Raw genomic sequence first — 22,827 nt, 5'->3', positions numbered from 1 at the left:
CGGGCCGTGCTGAAAATTTCAAACACAAAGCCCATGCCATGGACTGTAGTGTTAGATCGGGCCAGACCGTCGTGCTTAAACTTAATTTTACGAAATTATCGTGTCACGCCTTGTCATGCTTTTTTCCAAAAAAAATGCAGCTTAAGCCTAACCCATAGAGCTGGCAAACGTGTTGTGTTAGGTTGTGTGTTCGAATATAAACAGGTTGGAAACCTCAACACTAACACGACCCGTTTAATCAAATATAACTTGTCATGTTGACCCATTTAATTACACAGGTCGTACCGGTTAGTATTTTGTTATGGTTGTTCGATAACATTGGTCCATTAAAAGGTTTATAACCCAATAAGTAAGCTAAATTATTATGGTTGCTTAAGCGGTTTAAGTCGTGTCATTTTCATATTGAGAATCTCAACACTAACACGACCCTTTTAATTAAACATATCGTGTTATGTTGGACCCGTTTAATTAAGCGGGTCGTAAACTAATCCGCTTTTTTCATGTCCGATTTGTGTCGTGTCATATTTTTCCAGCTCTACCATCCTAGGCCCAGCCCACGACTCGTGAGAGTCAACTCCGTACTAAATATTAAGAAAAAAAGAGAGGAAAACATTACTCGAATACTCGAAATTTTGGTAGTCTATACGATACTAAAGCTCAACCTATTGGCAAATGACGAAAAGACTAGAACTCTCATACACATAATACCCTTAAACGATCAGAGACATGGCTAAAACGAGAGACATTTATTTATGCAAAAGCCGGGTCGGGTCATCCATAGGTAGAACTTCTTGGACATCATTTCAGTCACTTCAACTCCTTGAGAAAATCTTCATTGTCAACAAGAACCTGAAAATTTTAATTCAAGAAGAAACTAACATCAGTTACATCCATATACAAAATCTCTCTAAAACAGAAAAGGGATGGTTGTGGTCAGGTTCGCTTTAAGCAGGATTTTGGAAGGTTGAAGTGATTTTCGGGTCTGAAATCTTCACAGCTAATAATACTTCGCATACAACTTCACCACATTTTTCTAAGTGCTTGTTCGTGGCTAGAAAGTTCACAAACATCCTCAAAAATGGAAACAGGGCAAACTATAGAGTAAAAATAAAGATACCCAACAGGAAAATTTGAATTGGGTTCAAAACACATTTGAGGATGAGTCATTTAGTCAGTTCAGTTTAGGTCATATTTTTATTGTACAACAACTTAATCCAATTTAGTACTCATAATTTCAGGACGGGGTTGTTCAGACCGAGACAATTTCATCCCAGGTCAAGATTGGTATATCCAGATTTGGGTATACAGTGTAGTTCTGGTAAAGATCATGTTTTCGATGGGGTAATCGAGAGGTGATCAAAGTTCAGGCCCAGTCGGGCTTTACACAAAAATATTCATGCCCAACCCCATAAATTTTGTGCGGGCTTTTACGCGTCGGGCTCGGGCTTTGGTCTAAAAATGCGTATTTGAGGTTGCCCAAACCCGCACTTTTTCGAGCCTGGGCCAGCGGGTCGGGCTATAGTTGATCAGGTCTAGGGTAATCGGGTTGACTTTGAGGCCTTGCAGTGATTTACTTGCCCCAAATAATATGACAATACAACTGATACAAGCATAGGGTACTCACAGTTTTCCAGCCATCTGGGTCGAGAAAAGAGACGATCTTAGTGTTGAGTCCAGGAACAGCACCGGGTTGTCGAGTAATCTTTCCTCCAAGCTCTTGATTAACCAAGCTGACAACCTCACCACTTTTGTAGACATCATCAGTACTAATAGCAACCTATACACAAGATATCCGATTCAGAAAATCAGTAAAATGGTAACATCACAAAGAACAATTTTTTAACAAAAACGAAAGGCCGTTTCTAACCTGTGCATAAGCATTTCCTTTAGTATACTCAGTCACGCCGTAATTGTAAGTCAACTCCAGAACAGTTGTCTCCTCTTCAGGGGCATACCCCATCATAGCTATGGAGTACTTCATTTTTTAGAAGGAAAACAAAACAGTGTAAATCAGAAAAAACCTTGATAGGAATTCACGAGTAATAGGTCAAGAGCTGCAATAGAAATTCACAGGTAAAACCGTAAAAAGCTTAGCTTACCTTTTGTTCAGGTCTATCAGTTTTCTTTACCACCTTCATCCCCAGGGCCTGCAAGTCAGAATAAGAAAGTTCCTTGAGTTTCTAGGCAGAGACACATACGAATTATATGATATATGTATGACTTGTTTGAAAACCAAGGTATAAAAGTTTCATCTCTCAATAGAGACAAGATAGAACTCGTAGAAGTTCAGAATAAAAAAAATGGAAGTTTGAAATTACTATAGAGGATTCGTCAACGGACAACACGTAGAACAATGTTGAAGAGATGAATATGTGGGCATCCCATGCTTCAAATAAATGAAATTCCACTTTTATTCAGACCGTTCATATCACCTCAGATACCCGTTTCAGTTCCTAAACACTCAGACATGTGAAGTAATAATGAAGAGATCCTATACATCTAGGTTTACTGGAGCAAATTAAAATTTCCGAAGAGTCTCTCATTCTCTGACAGTTTTGGTCCTATGGACTATATGCACCAGGCTTTTTTTTACTAAGTGACCTTACATGGACACAATTATGATCATGTGAAGTAATGGAACAACGGATAAAGAAAGAAAAACTAAGGAGCTCGTAAACATGTGTAGTTCTTCAACCCTTGGCCACACGAACCATTTTTAAGAGTGTACTATTAATATGTAATGATCCGAGAGACCAAGGCCACAAAAACTCTCCAACCTCATCCCCCACCCCACCCAAACCTACACACACACACACACACACAAGTTCCCCAAATTTAAAATTAGGTAAAACAACAAGACCCTTATTATGTATGAAGAAAAGGAGCCATTCATAGTATCTAGTGAGAGTGATTAGACCTGAGGTGAGGAGTGGAATATTGAATTTTAAACTTTAACATCCTAAACATCACTTCTTCATGATTATTCCTTAAACACAGTGGAACAAGCACAAATAAAAAGCCTTTCAATACCTTCTCGTAGAACTTGATAGAGCGCTCTAGATCACCAACACGAAGCATTACTTGGCACAATGGTTCAGGAGTTGAGCATCTCTGAATCAGCTCAAAGATGTAACCAGTAGGATCCTTCACGAAAGCTATCACAGTTGATCCTCCTTTCACTGGACCAGGTGCTCTAGTGATGACACCACCCTTAGCTCGGATATCCTCAACCATTTTGTAGACCTGAAAGAAAATAAGGGCATGAATCATTTCTAAATTTCATATTGAACTCTTCACATATATAGATAATTGTTACTTACATCTGGAGTAGCAATTGCAAAATGTCCAAAACCTGTCCCGATATCATAGTGGTCAACTCCATAGTCTGTAGGCCAATATAAAAAAAACAATGTTAGGATATGGAGTTTCTTAAGTATAAGAGCCTTCCTTCTTGCCACATGGTTGTCAAACTCCAAACCCGTGATAACTTTTTTTTTTATTATTATTATAGTGAATCTGCCTAATTCATAAATCCAACTAAGAATTCCCAAAAGGAAACATTTAGGTTCTAAGAGCTAAACAATCCTTCAGTAGGCCGTGATCAAGAAAATCTGAGTCTAGTTGAAGAAAATTCCAATTATATCAAAACAAATTCTCTTAAAATTCAATTCTAGTTCCCAAACAGGCCATAACAGGATTTCAAATTCCAAACTTGGCGCACCCCCTCTGGAGTATCGCAGAACTACAGACAAGTAAAGGTATATAGCATAACAAACATATACTACGCTGTTTACTCACTGTATGTTAGTTCCACGGCAAAGTTGGACTCCTCTGAGCCAAACCCAAGAAATGCGTTTGTGTATTTTTCCTCTGGAACATCCCGCTTCCTCAGCAGCTTCATTCCGAAACATTCTGTGTAGAACCTGACATGAAAACAACGGGAAAAAAAAATAGGATCTTAGCTCTATATGATGCTTGAATCACAAACAAATGCCACAGGAAGACTGTCATGGACATACTTAATTGTGCGGTCAAGATCTCCAACACGGTACACAACATGCAGAAATCTTCTCTTATCTGTCTTTGGGAATTCCAACAACTCTGCATTAGGTGCAGCAGCTCCACACCCACACCCAGCCATTTCCAAATTGTTGTACCTTAACAGTAAAAAAGAAGAATATACATATCAAACAATCATAAATTGCAGAGATAAACTGCACCTGAAAAACTTTAATTTACTGAGAATATTCTTGATTAAGAGTCAAGACTAACAATTTTTTTATCATTTTAATCATCCTTATAAAGAGTATAACTGCAGAAAAAGAAGGGTAGGGAACACATCTTCAAAACTAATATCTGAATGGGAATGTCATCCTCCCTATCTTACAGGGAAAAAAATAGTTAATCATCACTTTTCTCATTGAGAAAGGGGTGATACTAGAAAGACACACAAACGGGAAGAAGTTAGTAGCACAAACATAATATCTTACAAACTTTGATACCACATTTAACGCCATGTTATCAACATCAATTTTCATTTAAATTAGCATAACTGACCCATACTATAGACTCGTTTGACAATGCTAACTGATTTCTCCCAAAAAAACTAAGGGAGGAAAAGCATCACGTGCTTGAAGTATTGAGCAACATATAAACATTGATGAAATGCCAAATACCGAAACTTCATCATCAATATCACATCAATCCAACATTTATATCACCATTCGAAGCTTTTAGTTGGATGGAGAAAGATTAATAATTGCTATGTCTTAGACTCTCAAGTGGTCAAGAAGTACGCAATGTTACGCTAAATAGTTGAGATGAGAAAAGAAATGTTTTTACAAATTCACATTTAGGTGAAGCATCAAGCCAATCAAATACATATAACTACTATAAATCAACATTTTGTGTAGTTGTATTGGTTTGCATAGAATATCAAGGCTAAGTCATACAAGGGGAAAAAAAAAATATTGTATGTTAGATTGCATAGTATATCAAGACAAAGTAGTACTGAAACATCATCATCAACTTAACGCAATAATCCAGCTTTCAAAACATCATTTGCTAGTTCTCGAATGGTTCAAAGCAGTGGTGGGTCTTAAGCCGTTTAACTAGGGGGAAAATAGAAGAAGTAAGCAATATAATATGAGGTTTACACAATTATATTCAAACTTTAGAGGGCGTAACTAAAAATACACTACAAAATTTTCCAGTCCCCCTCAAATCATAACAATGTTACTCCTAACTAGTCAAGAACTCGAGACCAGTAGAGAAATATTTTCAAAGACCCAATAATCGAATCACTTTATCCGACCCAAAACCTATACCACAACAATCCAACAACACAACCACTACAAACATACACTGAACACTCATCATTATTAAACACTAAAACCCCATAGTCAATTTGTATTCCGTTTCTGGGGTATTAAGAGGTTCATATATACGCAACCTTACCTCTAATGGATTGAGACTTGTAGTGATAATCCCAACACAGGGTATGTAAATTGTAATGTCCTTTAACATAACCTTCCACCTATGGTTTTTACAAGGCAAGGAAATCGAAGGAAAAGAAACGATACATATGTAATGGAATGTTGCTAAAAATTAAAATAGGGTATACATATTTTGTAGTAGTGTCATATAGGGAATAACGCTTAGGGAGCACTCTATGCACCTAATTTTCATTCATTTGTTATAAATAGTACTAAGGTAACCCTTATCTGAATTCATTTGAAAATTAGATGAACAGAACATGACCTTTATCAAATTTTAGGCATGAAATTATGTAGGTTTATAATTTAATTTGAGCATAAACAAATACTCCACATAAATTACATGAACATCCAAATGCAAGTTTGAATCTTTCTTTACATTTTGTCTATAATTTGCACTTAACAAATCCCTAAAGTCCTAAACCCATGATTTCTAACTAATTTCATAAGAAAAAGCAATGAAAAAGAAAACAAACCCAGGAGGCCATAATTTCTAACAAATTCACAGGTTTATTACCATAAATATAAGAATATTACGATTATTGACAAGAATCAAATCAAAGCTTCAAAATGTGAAAGAAGAGAGAGAAAGAGTATACCTGAGGGAGTGTGATGATGATGATATTGATGATGATGAAAAGTAGAGTGACAAAATAGATGAGAATAATTGATCGAAATGTTATTTCCCAGAAATTTATAGACACTTCTACAAAAAAAAAAAAAAAGAGAACTGGTCGAAAGCTCACCACCTGTGAGTTATCTCTCTATGACAGCCAATATTTGGATGAAAGATCAACGGTCAGGATTTGTCTGTCACCAAGCAGTGATATTTGATTGAAATATTTGATATGGTATAGATTTTTTTTAGAAATGGTGCTAATCGTAGTTGTACGGAGTAATTGTTGTTGTTTGTCTTAGAATTTGGAGTAACTAGTTGTTGGCCGACGCGCTAACGCGCGCCGTCCCCTAAGTTAGCAAAAAAATAATTGTGAAATTATTATTGTCATAATATAGTAATTACAATTTGAAAGTTACTATATCTGTATTCACAAGAAAAGACACTTGCTACATGTGAAATCAAAAAGTGTAATTGAATACATTCTTTATTTAATATCCATTTTGAAAGTTGTACGGAGTATTACATACAAACCAAGCTACGTATTTATCCTAACTTGAAACGTAACATATATGAAGTATCATTATTACCAAGAAAAAATAATCAATAACTCATACATACAATAATCCAACAAATCTTGAGAAATACAACAGAAAAACAGATTTCAACATAAACAAATCGCAACATTACGGAGAGAAAAGATTTTGACAACAAAATAACATTCAACTTTTCCTGCTTGTTGCTTTTTTATCAGCAATGATCATGATCTTTGTGAAAGTTCCTGTTGCAAAACAAGTTTAATATAATCCAGTTAAAATCAAATCAAAGACACACATTTATAACTAATTTCATAGATACAACTATGAAAATTCAAATACTACGAGACAATGGAGCTTTTGCCAAATAATTTGTCTCTCCTAACTTGTATAGATTTTTTTATCCATATCCAACTTGTTTTTCTAGTTCTAAAAAGCCCACCAATGAAAAACCAATCCACACCTCACATAATCAGTCCCATTTTACAGTAGAAACTAAACTTTTCTATGCATTCTCAGGAAAATACAGAACCATTTATACATTGTCAATGCATAAATGCACAACATTGTCAACAGAAAAGTTTAAACATTGACGCTAGCAAACAATAGCAATCTAACAATAAGAAATTCGGTTCAAATAAGAAAACAACACAATGGTCAGCTTCATTTTTGTTTGATTGCTTTATAATTTTTATTTGTACCTCGATTATGAAAAACACTGTAACACATATTACAACCCCTTGGAAAAGGTTTAAATGATGCAATGCAAATCAATAAGATAGAGAAAAGGATTACATAATACAACCCCCTGGAGAACTTAGATGATGCAATAGTAATTAACTAATGGAGCAAAGAATTATGCCCGGCACTCGATCAATCTACTCTATCATCAAACAAAAATACAGAGTACCATAATCAAATGACAGTAAACGGTCCTTTAACAACAGAACAGTGAGCCAATAACCATCTTCTGATGTATAGGCTGAAGTAAGTCTGAACTACTTGCTCAAATAGCTCAATCCCAGATAAACTCTTATATTACCCCAAGACCTCTTAAACCTCCACAATAAAGACGTTTGGATAGGAAGGTTAAAGCACACTACTTTACCCTTGCAAAAACAAAGATACTGTTTCCAGATTACACTAAACTAAAGACGGACAGAGATACCATTCCAAACAGAGTATACCAATATGTACCTAATCGAACAAACCAACAAAATCACTCCAAATTAAATTAACCTAATTTACACAATTCAAACTAATTACCGTAATAAGAAACACGATCAGGAGCTTAAATAATGCAACAAGAGAGACACTAAATAATACATAAATCCATATCTTAAACAATGCAACACCTCTTAGTTCAATTTATAAGCATGAGTTTTGAATATTGGAGAGTTTTCTTGAGCTCAACTCGGCTAACACCTTTAACAGGACCCAGACCATTGACTACATTTAATAATATATACCTGGTGCCACATTTCTAAGTCATACAAAGCGAGGGTCTCGGGGCTCAAATGATGTACGTAACCGTTCAGCTAAAATAAAATGTACAGAACCATTGAATGTTCATGAAACCTAGTGCTATCTAAGGCCACCTAAGATAGAAAATTACCCCTCATTAACTTGCTTGACTTGATTGATTCAATATATCTTTCTTGTTATGAAGTCCTGCACCATAAAATATACAGGAAGTGAATCATCCTATATATTGGGTGAGGACATAAAACATTCTCTCCTATTGTAAGAGGCTTTAAAGTAATTAAACAACAAAATACCTCAAAATAAGTCCCCCAAGATATAAAAACATAATTTCCAAATCATGTACTTTTTGTTGAGTTGTTGAACAATGATGTTCCTTATCAGACTGTTCTAGTGATGCTCCTTATTAAGAACAATACACTGTACGAGAAAGAATTAAGGAGATGTCAGTGTACCTTATCATTATTAAATAGAATCTCTTTCGAAGGGGACAAACTTATTTGGATGCCTTGGAGCATCGATGTTGAACCGAGGAGTGATCTTACTTTTTCAACTCTAAAACCAAAATAAACACAATTATAAAACTAATACTGCATATAAGCTTGTGAGATTAACGTTTGAACTAATAAAACAATACTGTATACCCAAATTAAAATTAACTGAAGTTCATAAATTTATACAAATAACGCGAGATATAAAGAATACCCGGAAAAATAGAGATGGGAAATGAGCCCATGAAGCCCCATTGAGTGAACATTGTGGAGGAATTGACTGATAGTTGTATATCTCCATTGCTGCAAACACAATGTTACGAAAAGAAAGGAGTTAGCACAGCTGAAAAACAGCACAATCAAACAAATTAAACACACAAAAAAATCAAATCTAATTTTCTCCTCAAAATTCAAAATAGCTACTCTAATCAAGGAAACAACCCAATGGCAACAAATCCATTGTACTTCAGTTATTTACGTTCGTATTTAAGTGTATCAGTACAGAAATTGAGTAAATAGTTTTGAGAACATTATAAGACACATTTTAAATATTATTGTAATTGAATCCTCGGTAATTAGATTTCCTACTGTACTATATACAACTACCTCTCCTTAGGAAGTCACATTATCTTACACAGATATCTTTAATGAACTTCAAAAACATAAAATTATCGTATTATTTAGAAATCCTAAACCTTGCTTAAATGTCGATAATTTATCCCCCTTGTCCAACTGGAATTCGAATTCTTGTATGATTGTAGCCTTTATCACATTCTTCCTTGTAGCTGTTATATTCATATTCTTTTTTTCTGTGTATAACTCAATCCTCCAAGATTTTTTCAAAACAATAAATAAGAAACTTACAAATGGCATATTGGCAAAAGAAAAATAATGACTAAGAATCCAATCTCTAAACAAAAGTCTGCATATTTGAAGCTTGATACAAAAACCGTTAGATGGCTTTCAAGAATTTTGTCAACAGATGCCATAACTTGAAAACGGAATGTATAAACCAGTTGCATCGGAAAAAAAAGTATAAACCAGAATAATAGCCTAAATTGAAGAAATATAGTAACATACTACTTAAATTGACAAGCATACCAAGAAGGGTTTTCTTTCCCCTCGAGTGAGTTAAGTAGTATACCATCATAGCTGCAAAAGCAACAATGCCAGTCTGAACTATGTGACATTATGCCTTGTTTTGACCACCCAATCCCCCAGCCCCTATTCACCCAAAAAACTTAAGGATCTACAATCAAACTTTCTAATAGAGATTGCTCTTATACCATCTAGACCTACGTGATAGACAGTTAAGAATGGCTTGTTTTCATGTCAATCGAATATGTCAATGTTCATATTTCATACCACCCAAGAAACGCAAGGATATATAGGCGAACTTTCTGAGATCAAGATAACGTACTTTGGCCAATCCACATTACTTCTAAAGTGGTCTTTGGTTTAAGAAGTGGTTACTGGAACTCCCATATGTTGCCACAAAGCGTGCGCATGACCATCTTCACTTGTAATTACCTGAAAATTTTCAAAGGCACTCACTAATAATGTGGATTGGAGGAAATAATGTGTATCTTTTTCATCAATAAAGATCCCTCTACCATAACAAATTATAGAAGGATATAATATTTTTCATCAGTAAAGGCCAAACACAATATTATCACCATCAGTAGAGGCATAAATATCTATACATTATGGAATTAAGTAATGTGTCATACTTGACAATTGATTTACCTTAGAGAACATAGAAGCATAAGTTTTGTCTATAAAGCAAATTAAGAAATAATTATAAAGTTGTTATATCCACTGCTTATGAGATAATTCTCGAATTATCTCTCATAGTATAGAAACGATTTCAGATAAAAACAAGGAACAAAACTTGATAAATGAGCAAGATCTCGAGTTTACATCACCCATAAATTCTTGGAGGGGAAATTGATAAACTCATCACCCATGAAGTCTTGAAGGGGAAACCCTGATGCATTAGCGCCAAGAAGAGCAAAGCAATCTACAAGAAGTTAATACAAAATTAGCATATAACTAAGAAAATACATATTTTTTAAAAAGAAAATAAAGAAATTGCGCACCAATGCAGTGTACTTGCAGTGCACCACTGGAAGAAATCTCGATCCACCCACAACTCCATCCCATACCACATTCCTGGGAGAAAAATGACAGCAAACGAAAAGGGAGTCGGACTATGAGATTAGTAAATAATAACATAACCGAAATTCAATATTTTTTTCAAAATTAGCTCTCAAAATTCATCAAAATCCACCTAAAAACATACAAAATCAATTAAAATTATCTGATCCCTTCATAAATTAAACAAATTCATGCAATGAAACACAAAATTAGTAGCCAATTCAATTAAAATCAGCCATAATGCACAAAATTCAACCATTAAAAGCAAGAACAAAACCCTAATTCAAAAAAGTCAGAGAAAAGAGCATACCAGAGAGAAGCAGGAAAAACTAATAGTGAAGATAGAAACCTTGTCAAGCTTGCACAAATTGCAAGCTGTGTAGAAGGAGAGCGAAAATGTCGATGATACAGGAGGGAGAAGAAGGGGGCGAAAGAGATTGGGGGAAGGGAGAGATCAGAATTGATGGGGGGTTGAACTCAGAGAAAGCAAAGGAAAATGATGAAAGCACGTGGCGTAATCTCATATAGTATATCAGAGCAAAAGGTAGTAACGAAAATGTGAAGAAAAATAAGGGCAAATTGGTATTTTAACTATTGGATGAATAGTGAAATATCACTCCTTGCTTTTAAAAGGTTATAGATGTGGTCATGGTTTTTGCGCACGTTTTTGGAGTTGCAGACCTGCAGTTTAGCCAAGGGCCCTCCACGTGTATTTGTTCACAATCCAAGTGATAAAACTGGGCCTGTTGTTGTATTGTATTTGGAGCGTCGTACTGCCATTTTGTGAGGTGTTTTAAAACACATTACAGGGGCAGTTGGGTCAATAACATGTATCATTTATTAAAAAAAAAAGTACCATTTCGATACAAATATGTACCATTTCATTAAAAAGAGTACAATTTTATTAAAAACAGTGTACCATTCCGATTAAAACATGTACCATTTCATTAACTTTTTTTGTTGTTATGTTTTTACAAATACATAACCGTTATGGATTTTGACTTCCTCGTATTGTCACTATTGTGTACTACAACTTGTGACTCGGATGATCCAGGTGAAATCACATGCAAATAGCATATTGGGTGTACTTCTATAGCGTATTGGGTGTACCGTGTATATAAGTGTTCAAACGGTTGCGAGTTGGTGATATACGCGTCAAGTGAGATGTACAATAGAATTTGCAAGTTCTATACTTATATTTATCGGATATTTCATGAAATGCCCTCGAGTTTTTCCATAATTCACCAAACGCCCATCAAGTTTCAATAATTCATAAAATACCCCTCACAATTCGTACAAATACCCAACATACCCTTACTAATAACGGACCGTTAGTCTGCCGTTAGCCAAGTTTTCTATTCACCCAAATGCCCCTATTCTGAAACTTATTTCACCAAATGCCCCTATTGTGAAACTTATTTCACCAAATGCCCCAAACTTATGTATAGCTATTTTGATGTTTCAGCGACTAGTTTTTGTGTTTGAAAGGTAGCTGTTGGTCACGGTTGACTATAAAAGCCCCTTTGCTGAATGGTTCTTGTAATTTAGATGTTATTTTGATTTGCATTGCTAATTTCATAAGATTTTTGTCATGAGTTTTCTTTCAAAATCATCATCCAAACCCAATGAGTCCACATATACTAGAGTACCTACCAATTTTTGTTATTGTGGTAGGAAATTTGTCATTCGAAGCTTTGATACAACACTCAATCCACAAAGGTTGTACTACAAGTGTGATCCTTGAAACAATCTGAGATGGTGAAAGGGAGTAGTTGAGCAAAAAAAACAAGGGGCAACAACACGAAGGACAATGCGGGGGAAGCTTAGGCGAAGGAGAAAGTATTGAAAACAGGCGAAACAGTAAGATGCAAGAAGAATTGAAGCAAATGAAGAAGAAGCTAAAACAACAACAAAAATTAGTCAAAGTTGTAATACAAATGGGGATATTGATGTTTGTAATTTTCCTGTTTGTAATCATGAAGTAAACACAAGTAATGAGAAACAAATTCACATTTCATAAATAATTGATGTTGCATAATCTGCACAAAATACCAAACTGGGAAGCATTTATGTTTTTAGCTTCACTTACAAAACATCTTTGCACCAACTACATTTAATGTTATTTTCTACTCAATGAATATGTGCAAGATCAAAACAGATGTGCAAAAAACTACCCCAAAAAGCATTAGCAGCTATCCAGAAGAGCTTGTGGAACACCACTTCAACCTCCATTCCTACTACAATAACAAAATTTGTTAGGTACCCTAATATATGTGGACTCATTGGGTGTGGAAGATGATTTTGAAAGAAAACTCATGACACAAATCTTATAAAATTAGCAAAGTAAAGTAAAATAACATTTAAAATACAAGAACCATTCAGCAAAGGGGTTTTTATAGCCAACCATGACCAAGAACCACTTTTCAAACACAAAAACTAGCTGTCGGAACATCAGAATAGCTATATTTAAATTTGGGGCATTTGGTAAAATAAGTTTCCTACTAGGGGCATTTGGTGAAATAAGTTTCAGAATAGGGGCATTTGGGTGAATTGGAAACTTGGCTAACGGCGGACTAACGGCCCGTTATTAGTAAGGGTATGTTGGGTATTTGTACGAATTGTGAGGGGTATTTTATGAATTATTGAAACTTGATGGGCGTTTGGTGAATTATGGCAAAACTCGAGGGTATTTCATGAAATTTCCGTATATTTATCTATAATAATAGGCAAGTGTTTCGGCCTACTAAAATGAACAATCAAATAAAATTAACAGCTACTCATACTAATATTAAGTGGTGATGTTAGTCCGATGACAAATATAGGACAATTCAGGTTCGGCACACCCCTAATTCTATTGGCAACATTCTTTTCACAAATCGCACATAAAATGTAACAGGTCAAGAGTGTTGTTTTTTAAAAGAACATTTTAAAACAACACTTATTTCGTAGAATATATGCATTTCTCCTATATGCTCCAAGTCCACAAATATAGAAATAGGAGGTTAACATAGTCCGCTAATTCCTCCACTTTCAAGCCTAGGTTAGGGATTGGATCTTATTAGAGTACGTATAAGATGATTTCCCTTAATAGTAAAGCAGAAAACCTTATTATGAGTTGGTCATGGTGGATGTGGTGGTGCGTTGAGGGTATATGGTGGCTTAGGGAAAGGGAATGCCAATACCTTAGGGGGGGTGGGGAATCAATATAGAGGGATTTGGGGGAATCAAGGGGTAAAGGGAATGATTGAAATAACATTACAAACAACAACAAAGGAAATCACTCCTTTTGATTCTCTTTCCCTTTCCTAAATACCCCCAACCAAACGCCCCCTCAATTTAATCAAAATAATCTCCATCTCAACTTGTATACGGCATCTCATTGCAAAGTGACGATATGCTTCTTGTCACTTCTAAAGAGAGATGCCGACATAATTGATATACAGTTGTCACTAGGAAATATCAATCAATTTGAGGTGCAATATTTGATACATAATTCCACAGCATCGAATACATTTCCATCGAAAATCATGGCATGTACGATGCACCCACTTCACAGTTCACACACATCATGCTCGTGCAGTCCTGCATATACTATACGGCTATATGCTACGGCCATGTACACTAATGACAAGTGCGAGTATTTCAGAGAAACCAAAATGCATAATTCAAAACCCAAATCTGTTCATACAAGAACGTGATCCAAAATCAATGATAAACGAGGGAAAAAATCGCACTAAGAATGCTATAACAATAGGATGTCAAAGTCCATTACAGTGCTCCATATCAGAAAATGATCCAGTACAACAAACGAGATTTGCTACAAAGAATACGTCTACTACAAGTGAGAGAATAGTGACTGGTAATTCAAAATCAAAACACAGAGCTTAGCATTTTGCATACACAAAAGAAAGTTTGTGTCATCTATAGAACCTGTACACTGCCACCGCTTAAGAGGAATCAAGTTGTGTTACACGTTCCTCCAACAGTATTAGACTACATAAGCAAATATTTTCCGGGATTTGCTTCAAACGGGCACACGTTTTCCACGGTATCGCTCAAACAACTGTGCAAAACAAAACGAGGCGTTCAGAGTTAAGGCATATGTATGTATTCCTTAGTTGGTTTTCAGCAAGTAAATATCAGATGCCAAGATTGTAAGATATATCCTTGCAATTCACATTACAGGTCGTTCAACAAACAGATCTGAAATACATCATCCCAAGCAGCTCAAAAAATAAGAACAAAGAAAAGTCATTTAAACCTGAAGTGTTTTTTCCGACTTAGGCTTCAAGAGGTTGATTTGAGTAGAACAGTAAACCCAAAATGGTAAAAGTGGTAGCTTCCAAAGAAATTAGAAGTCTATGTTTAAAATTAAATAGGAAACTGAAACACAAAAATATAACCAGCATGTGCAACAACACTACTTAGAATGGATCCCCAATCGGCAGACGGCAATGGCTTAAGAGCTCTATTTACACAACCATACTCCCTGGTGAGTGAGTCCATGTGCAGTGTGACAAAATGAGTACTTTGACTATTTTTTGGACGGAAAAACAGGATTATTTGACAAATTTTTCATAAAAACAGCTAAGTTCAACAAAATTTCTGTCCCTCAAACAAAAACATTGTTGTGCAAAAGTTGTGCAAAAGTAGCAGAAAGCACCCTAATGAAGCAAGAATGCAAAATCCTCTTCTTTAGACTTTACAACTCATTTATTCTGATATAAAGGGTTGCACGGGGAAAAATTTACTTGGCTAATCATTTACTGCTCCCGGCTTCCTTTTCAATTTTCATCAAACATGACATAATTTTGATAGGCATTACCGACCTTATGTTGTTTGCTCATGGAGATGCTAAATCTGTTAAATTGGTAAGTAAAGCTCTCAAGCTTTTTGCAATTTGTCTAGGTTTGATAGCTAACATTGATAAAGCTTTTTGCAAGCTGTCTAGGTTTGATGGCTAAAATTGATAAAACTACTACCGTACCGTAGTATATGCCTCAGAATGCTCAAGTTGATATCCTTGTTGTTATTGGCTTTGAGAAGATTGAATTTCCTTTTAGGTATCTCAGATACCTCTGAATGCAAAGAGAGTCTCAGTTGTCGAATGTGATGTGTTAATTGATAAGATTATGCAGAGAATTATGTGCTAGAGCAGTATGTCACATGCTGACTATTTCCGAGCCTTATGCACGTTGCCCACTAGCGTCACAGTTAGGGGGGTGTGCACCGGTCCAAACCGGTCCGGTCGGAACCGGAATGAACCGGAACCGGAATCCATAATTTCCTTGGTCCGGAGACCGGTCAGGAATAATTCCGGTTCAGACCGGTCCGGACCTGAAAATACCGAACAGGACCGGTTTTTAACCTGTTGGACCTGTTTATCGATAAAGTACTTAATTTCACACTGACTTTTCCGTCATAATCACATTAAATACTTCAATACCAATCGTTTATCTACATTAAAGCTCATAAATTCATAAAATTTGTTCTAAAAATAAACTTACTGCATATTTTCAATAACCCTTGACAAGCAGATTCAATACCTCAAAAGTAACAATAATATCAACTTAGAGTGACCAATTAATTCAACTGGAATACCTCAAAATTAACAATAACATCAACTAACTTACAGTGACCAATTGACTCAACTGGAATATTAGTTGAATTAGCAATGCTTAGTTGCCTACTTTAGATAATTTGTAACAACTTGACAGATTTGTAACATCAATAAGTATATAAAACTTTTTCGATTCAATAATATCAAAAGGGAGGGGGGAGTCGACTCGTTGAGAGTTAACGCAGACAACCGATCCCCAGTCGAGAGCTTTAGGATGAAGGCCACACCGCCACACGATTCAGATAATATTTCCTTGACTACGATCATCTTCGTAATAGTCGAAACCGCTATGTAGAATTGTAGATCTGAAGAGTTTCTGGCCTAAGAAGTAGAAAGAGGGAAAGAGATGTGGTAATTAATGGAGGTTGGGCTGAGAAGTAGAGAGAATGACTAAAAGTGGAGAGAGAAGATAGGAGAGTGATGGAGGGTTATCTTGAAAAGTTGAAGGAGGGTGGCGGAGAAGTATAGCAGTACAAGTAGGTTAAAAATAGGAGCAGAACTTAAACAATATATATTCACTATCCGGGTTTCCAGAGTTGACCGGAAAATTCCAGTTTATATCCGGTCCAGTTCGAAATCCGGAATCTAAATTTTATTTGGACCGGTGTCCGGTCCTAAATCCAGCGGTCCGGACTGGACCGGACAATTCAGGTCCGGTTCCGGACCGGATTCAGGTCCCGGTCAATTCCTGCACACCCCTAGTCACAGTCCCATTGGATCACTAGTCAAGGCTACCCGATGTTTTAGCTATGCTAAGTGTGCTACGAAATTGGTTAAGTAAGGAAACTTGTAAGCAAGATTGTTTGAAAAGGTTTTTATATTGTTTGAGTGTGTTTACAATGTAATGGCTTATCCTTACCCTTTAAAAAGCCAAAACATAAAAATTAATATTTTTATAAATGGCCACTATAACCTCAGAATCCTTCTTCAAAGAAAAAGATTTCTCTTAAGAATAGTGGTGTGACTGATCGCCTCTTTGTTGTTCTTTTTCCTCAATTTTTCATCTTCGTCCAATTTTCTTTCTCTCGCCTCTTTCCCGTGCCAAATCCTCTTTATCCATCTTTAATCATTATCATTCATTTTAGTTCTTCTCTTTTCTTATCGCAAATCCTCCATTTTGAAAAGATGGGTATATAATTAATTAACCAATTTTATACATTTAGTTTAATAATTAATTAATTAATTAAAGTAGGGCATATCGGTAAATATCAGTTGCGGTATATAGCAATGCACGACATGTACATGTAGAGTCATTCCACATTCACTTTTATATAATCTCCAAACACCATGTAATATAAGTTCAAGTTCACTTCATCTATTAGACACATACATTAATGGTTATTTATATTAACGGGCATCCGCGCGCGATAAGCCTAGTTTGTACAAATGAATGGGACAACCTATTTATAGGCACCCAAGTCCATAGAGCCTTCTACTCTAGAACATTCTACACTACTCTTACATACATGAGCCTACAAGCTTCTAGATTGTTCCCGCCTCCAAGGGAAAATCCTATACACAAGGAGGTGTCTAAAAACATCTTCCCTAATATGTAGGGCAAGGTTCTAGACTCACCCAAGCTAGAACCTTCAAGAACCAACCAAGCTAGAATGTCCAAAACCCATCCGGAGCATTCTAGAACCTTCCGGTGCACAACCGAGAATGGTGCTTCACCAGCCCATATTTCCGGGCCTCAAATCCAAAATTTGGCCCGACCATCATCTTTATTGGCCCAAAATACGTGGGACCCCCAAGTTTGAGCCCATTTAGATGTCGTTTGGTCCCCCGATCGGCCAATTCCCCTGAACATGCACCATGTTGTCCGGTGGTGCGCAACCCTTGTTGCTTTGTCCAATGGTGCATCGCCTAGAGTAGCGATGCCCATAGCCGTGCATGTTGCTGCGTGCGAGGGTGTGGGAGGCCATCCGTGACAAGTCGGCACCTTTCATATGCAGCTAGAACCATTTTGGTTAATCCTGTCCTCATGAGTAGTCACACATATTGGGCTCGGGTATTTTTCATAGCTAAAATCAGCCAGCTGGCCTTTTCTCTCTAAGTCTCCCCTCCCCACCCTCCCCCAAATAGCATGGGATTGGGGGTGCAGATCAAAGAAGTGTGGTGGATTGGGTGTGAGAGATTGTGTGGTTTGGAACCAAGCAGCTAAAGGGAGATATGTTTGGCAAGTAGCAATAAAAGCTGACTTTTTTTGGGTCTGGCAAGTAGCAAGGAAAGCTGACTTTTTTTGGGTCAAATGGATTCATAATGTGTATTTAAAGGACCAGGATTGGTGGGACTACATTCCACCTAGAGAAGCGAGCTGAAGCTGGAAGAGAATCTGTCACACAAAAGAAGAGCTTAAAGAGGGGTGCATCCAGCAAGGGTGGTGTAATATAGGTAGCAGGCATTCCATTTCTAATGTGTCTAAATGGCTGAGAGGGGACCGAACTAGAATCCAGTGGAACCAGCGTTACCTAATTCTCTAATTACCCCACGAACCGCGAACCTAAAAGGCGAATTATAACATGAAAATGGTACAGTTTTGGTCTAACTTAGCAATGTAGGTAGCGAATTGCGATCCCGTACCCAGTCTCATATTAGCGAATCAGGTAACGGTGAGTGAAACTGTTAGGTCTGGAACAGATTCAATGTTCCTAAACATTCTTTCATTTCTTGGATGACTGCATTAGGGAAGTTAAGAACAAGGGATAAATTAGGAAAATCGGGGTCTGCTCGGAGGCATGCTGCTTATTTTGTGGGGCAGGTGAGGAGAGCGTTCCTCATTTGATGTTTCAATGTCATTACAGTACAATGTGTTACAAGAGTTTGTGTGATTGGATTGGGGTCCAGAACTGCTGGAAAAAGTGGGAAAGAGTGAGAAATTCTGCAATTAAACGGAAGGTAGCTTTTGCTGTTCCAGCGGCCTTTGTTTACCACATCTGGAATTCCAGGAATAACACATACTGGAACAATTCTGTTGTGATGCCAGAAAAGATAATTAAGACGGAAGGCCGATGTCTGTTAGCGAATTCAAGGTTGATTAGTCTGTTAGCGAATTCAAGGTTGATTAGTCTGAAGATCTCAACTGATTCAGTGGACTTCATCAAGACTACTTTGCTTAACATAGCTGTTTGGGGTGACTTTTTTTGTTTTTTGTGTTCATAGGAGTTTGTAGGTTGTTCTGTTTGTTTGTTGGGTACTCAGTGTGTAAAGAGGGAGTTGGTTCCCAATTCTCATGTATTTGCTCTTTTTGGTATTAAGATGATTGCTTAATCTTACCAGAAAAAAAAAATAGCCATAAAAAAAAAAAAAAAAAACTGTGACAAAAAAATGATGCACATACCGATCTGATATATGGCTGCTGGAATATCCAACCAATAACAGGAATCCTCTGGACAAAAACTGACAATGTAGGCCAAAAGCCACTGCGCAGAACAGCCAATCCTCAGTAACAGGAAACACCATATACAAGTAAGAGAGCAACACATCTAAACAAGAGTAACTACGGACCTGAAGAGTACAAGGAACCCATAAGATTCCAATATCATGCCTATTATCGGCCAGCCTATCAGAACAAAGAAGAAGCCAGCACCAAAAGAGATTGTTCCCTGAGCACCATCGATAAATAGCAGTATAAGTAGAAAACACCTAAATATGCATGACATGAATAAAAAAGGTGGAAAAAATATTTAAGAGATGTATGCCTTATAATTTTGGGGCTTCATGAAAAACTGCAAAGTGGATGTCAGTCCAATGGTCAGTGCCAACCCAGACAGGAAGAGGATCTGAGCAAAGAAGCATAAAGAGAAACAGAGTTGTGAGTGTGGAACTGTGGACGAATACTAAAAGATAGGATGAAAACAATTGAGATGATGATAAGATCAAGAAAACTACATTTCCCATTGCAAGTAATCCTTTGTCAAACAGGAAAACGACTCCGAGGAAGGTGAAAAAGACACCAAATCCAGTCAAGCCTAACCCAATCTCTGTTTCCAATCAGATAACAGCAAGAAAAACATGGTCAGAAATCTTCTGCATACGAAGAGATAACAGTCATAACACTTACCATTTTCTTTGCCATATCTCATAATGATAAAATATATCACATTTGAGATACAAGCAAAATTAGTATATAAACGGTACAACAAAAAGTGAAATGCATACATCATACAAAAGTTATTGATAATATTATTTTTTCTTTTAAATGATTTCACCGACTTTAGAATCAATACATATATTCTTAACAAAGTATGGCCCCAAAAAACTTTGAAAGAAACAAGAATCTGCAGAAAAAATAACTACTGACCGCAAAACAAGCCTGTTCGTCAAACTAACTCTTATGATAGCCATACATATTTTAGTAGCTACTAGCTATTTTTGTTCCTACAAGTTGTTAGCAGTTGGATGCCATCCGTTAAACATGTAAGTGGTTAGTAGCAGCTAATTTGGAAGCATTTGTAAACTACCCAAAACCCTAAAATCTAGTGCTCACCATTACTTCGTCAAACACTATTTCAAATTAGTAGTATTTGACCAAAAAAGTACACCAAAAACTATTGCCTAACACAAGCCAAGTGTCCATTACTCCATTATATATGAAGAATGACGTATATAGCTCACATCCAGCTAGTATTGTTCCTTACCATCTTTCTATGGAAAAATTGACATTTTATCAGTGAACTACAATGCCAAAAAGACGAGGCATGGAGCACATAATGGATACCAGAAACCTTAGTTAGAGAAGCTCACAAGCGCAAGCTTAAACATGTAAGCTTCTTAGATGAAAAAGAAAGTAAATCTGAAGTACTGAGTTAAATTAGCGAAGAAGAGTAGCATTCAAGAAACAGTAAATCAAGGTATAGGCGTATAGCCCACACAAAACATAACAAAGTCATCTCGCTGCCAGTTGGATTCTTATGAATCAATTCCAATCTGAAATATACACGAATTGTTCATTCGTAATCTGTTTGTTCCTTAAGAAAAACCCTGGATAGATATTCTAGCTCTCTACATCCTTGTTTGTTATGTCAAACAATTGAATGTAATTCATGTCATAGGATTATCTTATAGGTCACTCAAGTTATTTTGAAATGGCTATCAACTTTCTAAAACCAGACAAAGTCCAAATTCACTTTCGGAAAATCCACTAATGCAGAAAGAATCATGCAATAATTGTTTTTAATTTATTATATAATCATACAGAGTAAGAATCCATCTAAAAAGGAAAGGACTACTACAATATTTGAAAATCAACACACCAAAACATGCAACTTCAAAACAAATCATAGGGGAAAAAAATTCACACCAAATCATAGATAATGTTAATCTCGATAATTTGTCGAATTAGTCTTTTCTTCACAACCAAAACTTCCACTCTAGAAGATCAAGTAAAAGTTCAATTTTGCTCACTTTTTCTGTCATTCATCTCAAACGAAACCATTTTCGCCCACTGAACAAAATGCAACAGTCAACTGCTCGCAAAACCAGAGAATTCACGTAATCGATGCTGCATTATCAAAATCAATAAGAAGAGAATCAGATCAAATCAAGATTCGCAAATCATCAAAAGTGGTCATTCATTCCGATTATTTCAAGCATTACCTGTGAAAATTACTTCAAATCCGTCCTCAATACCTCCTACATTAAAATTGTACAACAAATTTCAATCGAAAAATAAAAACCTAATTCCAAAAATCACAACAATTTTATTGCATTTTGCATCAATTTGATTCACATAAAATCAAAACACGATTCGATAATCAACAAATTTGATTAAATACCAGTAAAAATAGCTTCGAGTTCTTCCTCGACGCCTCCTACACTCAAATTGTCCAAACAAACTTGAATCAGACGAAGGAAAAAAAACGCCTAATTGAAAGATCGCGAGAATTTCTCATTTCATTTTGCATCAATTTCATACAAATAATTAAGAAAATGGAAACGGTAAGAGAAAGAAACCTCGCCGGGAAAACGCCGGAGATGCGGAGGAGAGAAACCAGAAATTTGGTATGTCCGCTTCTTTTTTCGGTTGCCGGTGAACGGAGAGACTCGACTAAGCCTTTCTCACTATGATGTGAATGGGTTTTGGTCTAAAACAAATTTGGCGCAGTTGGACGAAGCCCGCCATTTTCTTAATGGACCAAATCCGGCCCATTTGTAGATGGGTTAGGGCCCAATGGATAAAGACCCCGTTAGCTATAGCCTATAGCCTATAGGGTCCAAGTTAAACAGATCAAGCCCTGCTAAGAGATGATAAAGAAATCCAAGTATGGGCAACATAAATATTTTTGGCAAATTTTCAAACTTTAGGAGTTTGGGCATACTTTTTCTGGCTTTTTTTTGTTTTAAAATTATATTTTAATGTTGGAACATTTAGGCCCTGTTCGGTCAAACTAACGGAAGCGGGTAGCGTTTAGTGGTTGAATAACGGGTA

General features: G+C 36.3%; 2 protein-coding genes, 1 long non-coding RNA gene and 1 other non-coding gene across 6 annotated transcripts; all 4 read right to left on the bottom strand.

The window, feature by feature from the left end:
- Window positions 1-564: 564 nt before the first annotated feature.
- On the bottom strand, window positions 565-6,249 carry LOC110778157 (lactoylglutathione lyase GLX1). Its single transcript, XM_021982718.2, has 9 exons — window positions 6,095-6,249; window positions 4,020-4,157; window positions 3,799-3,923; window positions 3,321-3,385; window positions 3,031-3,243; window positions 2,100-2,147; window positions 1,868-1,975; window positions 1,625-1,777; window positions 565-849 (listed from the first exon to the last, which is right to left on the bottom strand). Exons 2-9 carry the CDS (start codon window positions 4,139-4,141, stop codon window positions 808-810), a joined length of 876 nt encoding a protein of 291 aa, XP_021838410.1. The 5' UTR covers window positions 4,142-4,157; window positions 6,095-6,249; the 3' UTR covers window positions 565-807.
- Window positions 6,250-8,623: 2,374 nt separating this feature from the next.
- On the bottom strand, window positions 8,624-10,641 carry LOC110786606 (uncharacterized). Its single transcript, XR_002532903.2, has 4 exons — window positions 10,541-10,641; window positions 10,041-10,150; window positions 8,835-8,923; window positions 8,624-8,684 (listed from the first exon to the last, which is right to left on the bottom strand). It is a non-coding gene; the product is annotated as an uncharacterized lncRNA (long non-coding RNA).
- Window positions 10,520-10,587, bottom strand: LOC130464719 (small nucleolar RNA snoR60). The gene has a single exon (XR_008925073.1). It is a non-coding gene; the product is annotated as a small nucleolar RNA snoR60 (small nucleolar RNA).
- Window positions 10,642-14,535: 3,894 nt separating the features above from the next.
- LOC110778158 (vesicle transport protein GOT1) lies at window positions 14,536-22,494 on the bottom strand. 3 transcript variants are annotated; one of them, XM_021982719.2, is made up of 9 exons: window positions 22,353-22,482; window positions 22,175-22,210; window positions 21,996-22,031; window positions 21,804-21,900; window positions 20,289-20,380; window positions 20,099-20,179; window positions 19,905-20,002; window positions 19,738-19,819; window positions 14,536-14,840 (listed from the first exon to the last, which is right to left on the bottom strand). In XM_021982719.2, exons 4-9 carry the CDS (start codon window positions 21,832-21,834, stop codon window positions 14,802-14,804), a joined length of 423 nt encoding a protein of 140 aa, XP_021838411.1. In that variant the 5' UTR covers window positions 21,835-21,900; window positions 21,996-22,031; window positions 22,175-22,210; window positions 22,353-22,482; the 3' UTR covers window positions 14,536-14,801. The 3 variants fall into 3 exon arrangements, with proteins under 3 accessions (XP_021838411.1, XP_056687662.1, XP_056687661.1); XM_056831684.1 differs by lacking the exon at window positions 14,536-14,840 and adding an exon at window positions 15,772-15,855 and having other exon boundaries at window positions 21,996-22,075; window positions 22,353-22,494; XM_056831683.1 differs by lacking the exon at window positions 14,536-14,840 and adding an exon at window positions 15,772-15,855 and having other exon boundaries at window positions 22,353-22,492.
- Window positions 22,495-22,827: the final 333 nt, after the last annotated feature.

Source organism: Spinacia oleracea, chromosome 6 (genome assembly GCF_020520425.1).
Source record: "Spinacia oleracea cultivar Varoflay chromosome 6, BTI_SOV_V1, whole genome shotgun sequence".
NCBI lineage: Eukaryota > Viridiplantae > Streptophyta > Magnoliopsida > Caryophyllales > Amaranthaceae > Spinacia > Spinacia oleracea.
The sequence above is the reverse complement of the archived record's forward strand: the minus strand, read 5'-3'. Positions and strand labels throughout refer to the sequence as shown.

What these genes read in the sequence shown, in the direction of transcription:
- LOC110778157 (XM_021982718.2), bottom strand. Translation starts at nt 4,141, where the DNA reads ATGGCTGGGTGTGGGTGTGGAGCTGCTGCACCTAATGCAGAGTTGTTG. An exon ending in CTATCAAGTTCTACGAGAAG is followed by an intron (nt 2,148 to 3,030) that starts GTATTGAAAGGC and finishes TCTGACTTGCAG; the next exon opens with GCCCTGGGGATGAAGGTGGT. An exon ending in AAGGAAATGCTTATGCACAG is followed by an intron (nt 1,778 to 1,867) that starts GTTAGAAACGGC and finishes TCTTGTGTATAG; the next exon opens with GTTGCTATTAGTACTGATGA.
- LOC110778158 (XM_056831684.1), bottom strand. Translation starts at nt 21,834, where the DNA reads ATGGTTTCGTTTGAGATGAATGACAGAAAAA. An exon ending in TGAGATGAATGACAGAAAAA is followed by an intron (nt 20,381 to 21,803) that starts GTGAGCAAAATT and finishes GATTGGAAACAG; the next exon opens with AGATTGGGTTAGGCTTGACT. An exon ending in AGCAGCCATATATCAGATCG is followed by an intron (nt 15,856 to 19,737) that starts GTATGTGCATCA and finishes CTTTGCATTCAG; the next exon opens with AGGTATCTGAGATACCTAAA.